Raw genomic sequence first — 3,299 nt, 5'->3', positions numbered from 1 at the left:
GATATGGCGCGAAGTGTACGTGTTTCAAATCGGGGATAAATTTTGTGTGTTTTTTTAGTTTAAATCAAATAAATAAAGTCTGGATTTATACTTAAATATGTGGATTATATGGCATTTGAACGGACGGATTAAATATGTGACTCTGCAATCATGACTAACAAAAGAAAAGATAGAAATAGTAGTGGAAGTAATTCGGACAATTTAAACAAAAACAAAGTGACGAAACAAAGAGGCCCGTCCGAGGAATCTGACACAAGCTTTTCTGTCAGTGATATTTTAGGCAAGGCGAGTGCTGTGCTGTTTCAGGACACAAACGATTCTCTGTATGAGGAGAGCACACGCGAAGTATTTAACAAAACACCTGTGTCGGGCTCGGGGAAACGCAATTGCAAGATGGCGGAAGGCGGCAGAGAACCCACAAACAAAGACCTGCTAGACTGTATGAGGGCGATGGGCGATAAATTAACCGTCATGGAAAATAAATTGAATAAAATTGAAACCCTTGAACTTAAGGTTACGGACTTTGAAAGGGAGTTAAGAAAAATATGGATAGCACTCGAGGACCGTGTCAAGCGTACAGACGAACGCGTGAACAAGCTCGAGGACAAAGTTGAGTCGGTTGACGTTGAGGCGGGGATTATGGCGGACAGGGTGAATGTGTTGGAAAAACAACGTAAGGAGCTTCGGGACGACGTTGCGTACTTAAAATCGCAGTCAATGAGAAATAATTTGGTGTTCACCAATGTTCCCGAAGATAACTCTTCAGGAAACGAGCCAGCCGACGTCACCGAAAACAAACTTCGTATACACATGCAGGAGACCCTCAAGATCGCGAAAGAGACGGCTGAGTCTATTCGCTTTGAGCGCGTCCACCGCTCCCCGGGACAACCAAGACAGGGTAAAGTGCGAAACATCGTTGCAAAGTTTACATTTTTCAAGGACAGGGAGGTAGTTCGGCGGGAGTGGAAACATTTGGCTGGGACGGGATGCCAAATGTACGAACAGTTCCCACCGGAAGTGCTAGATAAACGACGCAGGCTGGTACCCATGATGAAGGACGCCAGGAAAGAGGGCAAGCGAGCATGGATTGCGTATGACACCCTGTACGTGGACGGCGAGCAGGTGCGGCTGTAGGGGCACGTTGGGGGCGAACTATCCGTTCTCTCGTGGAACGTCCATGGACTTACGAGGGAGAAAAAGGAGAGCATTGAATTTGTAAATATTTTAGAAAAACACGATATTTGTTTTCTGTACGAGTCATGGTGTGATTCAAATAGTAATATAGATTTAAATGGGTATAAATCACACAATTTTTATCGCAAATTTCAACATAGGAACGCTAAGCGAAATAGTGGGGGAATAGTTTTATATTATAAGAATCATTTAAGTGATGGCATTGAAATCATTAAAAATCATTTTGACACAATTATTTGGCTGAAACTTGATCGCACCTTTTTTAACATCCCCGAAGATATTTATGTATGTGGTACCTACATTTGGGGTGAGGACTCGCCTATATACAATACTGTTAATGTTGATTTATTTGACATTTTAGAAAACGATCTGTTTTTATACGATAGTGTTGGTTGTGTATTTATTTGTGGTGATTTGAATAGTAGGGTTGGAAGTAAAAAAGACTATGTTACTCATGATAAATATAATTGTTATACTGATAGTCACGACTACGAATTTGATTGCACCCCTGACAGGGCTTCAATCGACAAATCTCATAATAATCATGGGATAAAACTTTTAGATATATGTAAAGGTTCAAGTTTTCGCATTTTAAACGGTCGCATTGGTAATACCAATCAGTATACATTCATGTCACATAACGGCTGTTCTGTGATTGACTATTTGTTATCGAGTGAGCGTAATTTTTCACAGATTAAAGATTTTACTATAGAATCATTCAATGAATGGAGCGATCACGCTCCGCTAAATATTTCATTACTATGTAATAGTATTTTACCTGATACTAAAAACTACTCAGAGATTAAATATAAATGGAACGTATCTTTTCGGGAGCAGTTTCGCTCCGGGATTATTGCAAATTTACCTACTTTTAATAACATTGTTAATAGCGCAGATTGCTCAAGTAAAGACTCTGTTAATAATATGTTGCTTATGTTTACAAACACAATACGAAGTGTAGCCGACCCATTGTTTTCTAAAGAATGTTTTTTTAAAGATGAAGTATTTTTTACAAATTATACAAATAGTAATAAGAACTGGTTTGATCACGACTGTATTATTTCACAAAATCTGTATTTAGAAGCACTAGGAATTTTCAATAAGGATAAATCAGATGCTAACAGATTGATTTTATGTGATCGGAAAACTTGTTATAAAAATATTGTTCGTAAAAAGAAGAATATTGATTATAAAAAGAGAATGAGTGATATTGAAAACTTAAGAAAGAGCAAACCTAGAGACTTTTGGAAACATTTTAAGTCTAAATCCTCTAATAAATCAAACAAAAAACCACTAAAGGAATTTCGAGAATATTTTGAAACACTTAGTAATAACACGTTTGGTGATATTAATCACGATGCAGAAGATTTTAATAATAATAATGATTTTAATGTTCCAAATAATTCTTTTCCTGAACTGGATGAGCCTATAACTGTACAAGAAATTATAAATGCTGTCAAGTCATTGAAACGATATAAAGCTTACGGCAGTGATTATTTGTTGAATGAATATTTTATCGAAACTGTAGATATATTATCTTCGCATTTATGCGATTTGTTTAACAATATATTAAATTCTGGTCATTTTCCCGAGCAGTGGACAGAAGGTATTATTATTCCCCTTCATAAAAAGGGTTCAGAATCTGATGTCAATAATTACAGGGGAATTACTTTAGTAAGCTGTTTATCAAAATTATTTACCACTGTTATAAATAAGCGCGTCGAAACATTTTGTGAAGAACATAATATTATTTCGGATGCTCAATTCGGATTTCGAAAGGGGCGCTCTACAATAGATGCTATTTATATACTGTTATCTCTGATACAAAATTATTTGTTTGAAAATAAAAGACTATATATTATATTTGTCGATATGATGAAATGTTTTGATACAATTTATAGAAATGCATTATGGTTGAAGATGTATAAATGTGGAATACAAGGGAAAATACTTAGAATTGTTCGGGACATGTATCAAAGAGTTAAATCATGTGTTAAATCATTGTCATCATATTCTGATTATTTTAGTTATGCTGTAGGCTTACGCCAAGGGGAAGTTATGTCCCCTTTATTGTTTTCTCTATTCGTAGAAGATATTGAATTATA

General features: G+C 36.0%; 1 protein-coding gene across 1 annotated transcript; it reads left to right on the top strand.

Moving 5' to 3' along the window:
• Window positions 1-393: 393 nt before the first annotated feature.
• On the top strand, window positions 394-1,134 carry LOC128215459 (uncharacterized). The gene has a single exon (XM_052922143.1). It carries the CDS (start codon window positions 394-396, stop codon window positions 1,132-1,134), a length of 741 nt encoding a protein of 246 aa, XP_052778103.1.
• The last annotated feature ends 2,165 nt before the right edge of the window (window positions 1,135-3,299 follow it).

Source organism: Mya arenaria, chromosome 13, assembly GCF_026914265.1.
Source record: "Mya arenaria isolate MELC-2E11 chromosome 13, ASM2691426v1".
Taxonomy (NCBI): Eukaryota; Metazoa; Mollusca; class Bivalvia; order Myida; family Myidae; genus Mya; species Mya arenaria.
This window is presented reverse-complemented; position numbering and strand designations above follow the sequence as displayed.

Excerpts from the sequence above, each read along its gene's own strand:
- LOC128215459 (XM_052922143.1), top strand. The coding sequence starts at position 394 with ATGGCGGAAGGCGGCAGAGAACCCACAAACAAAGACCTGCTAGACTGT.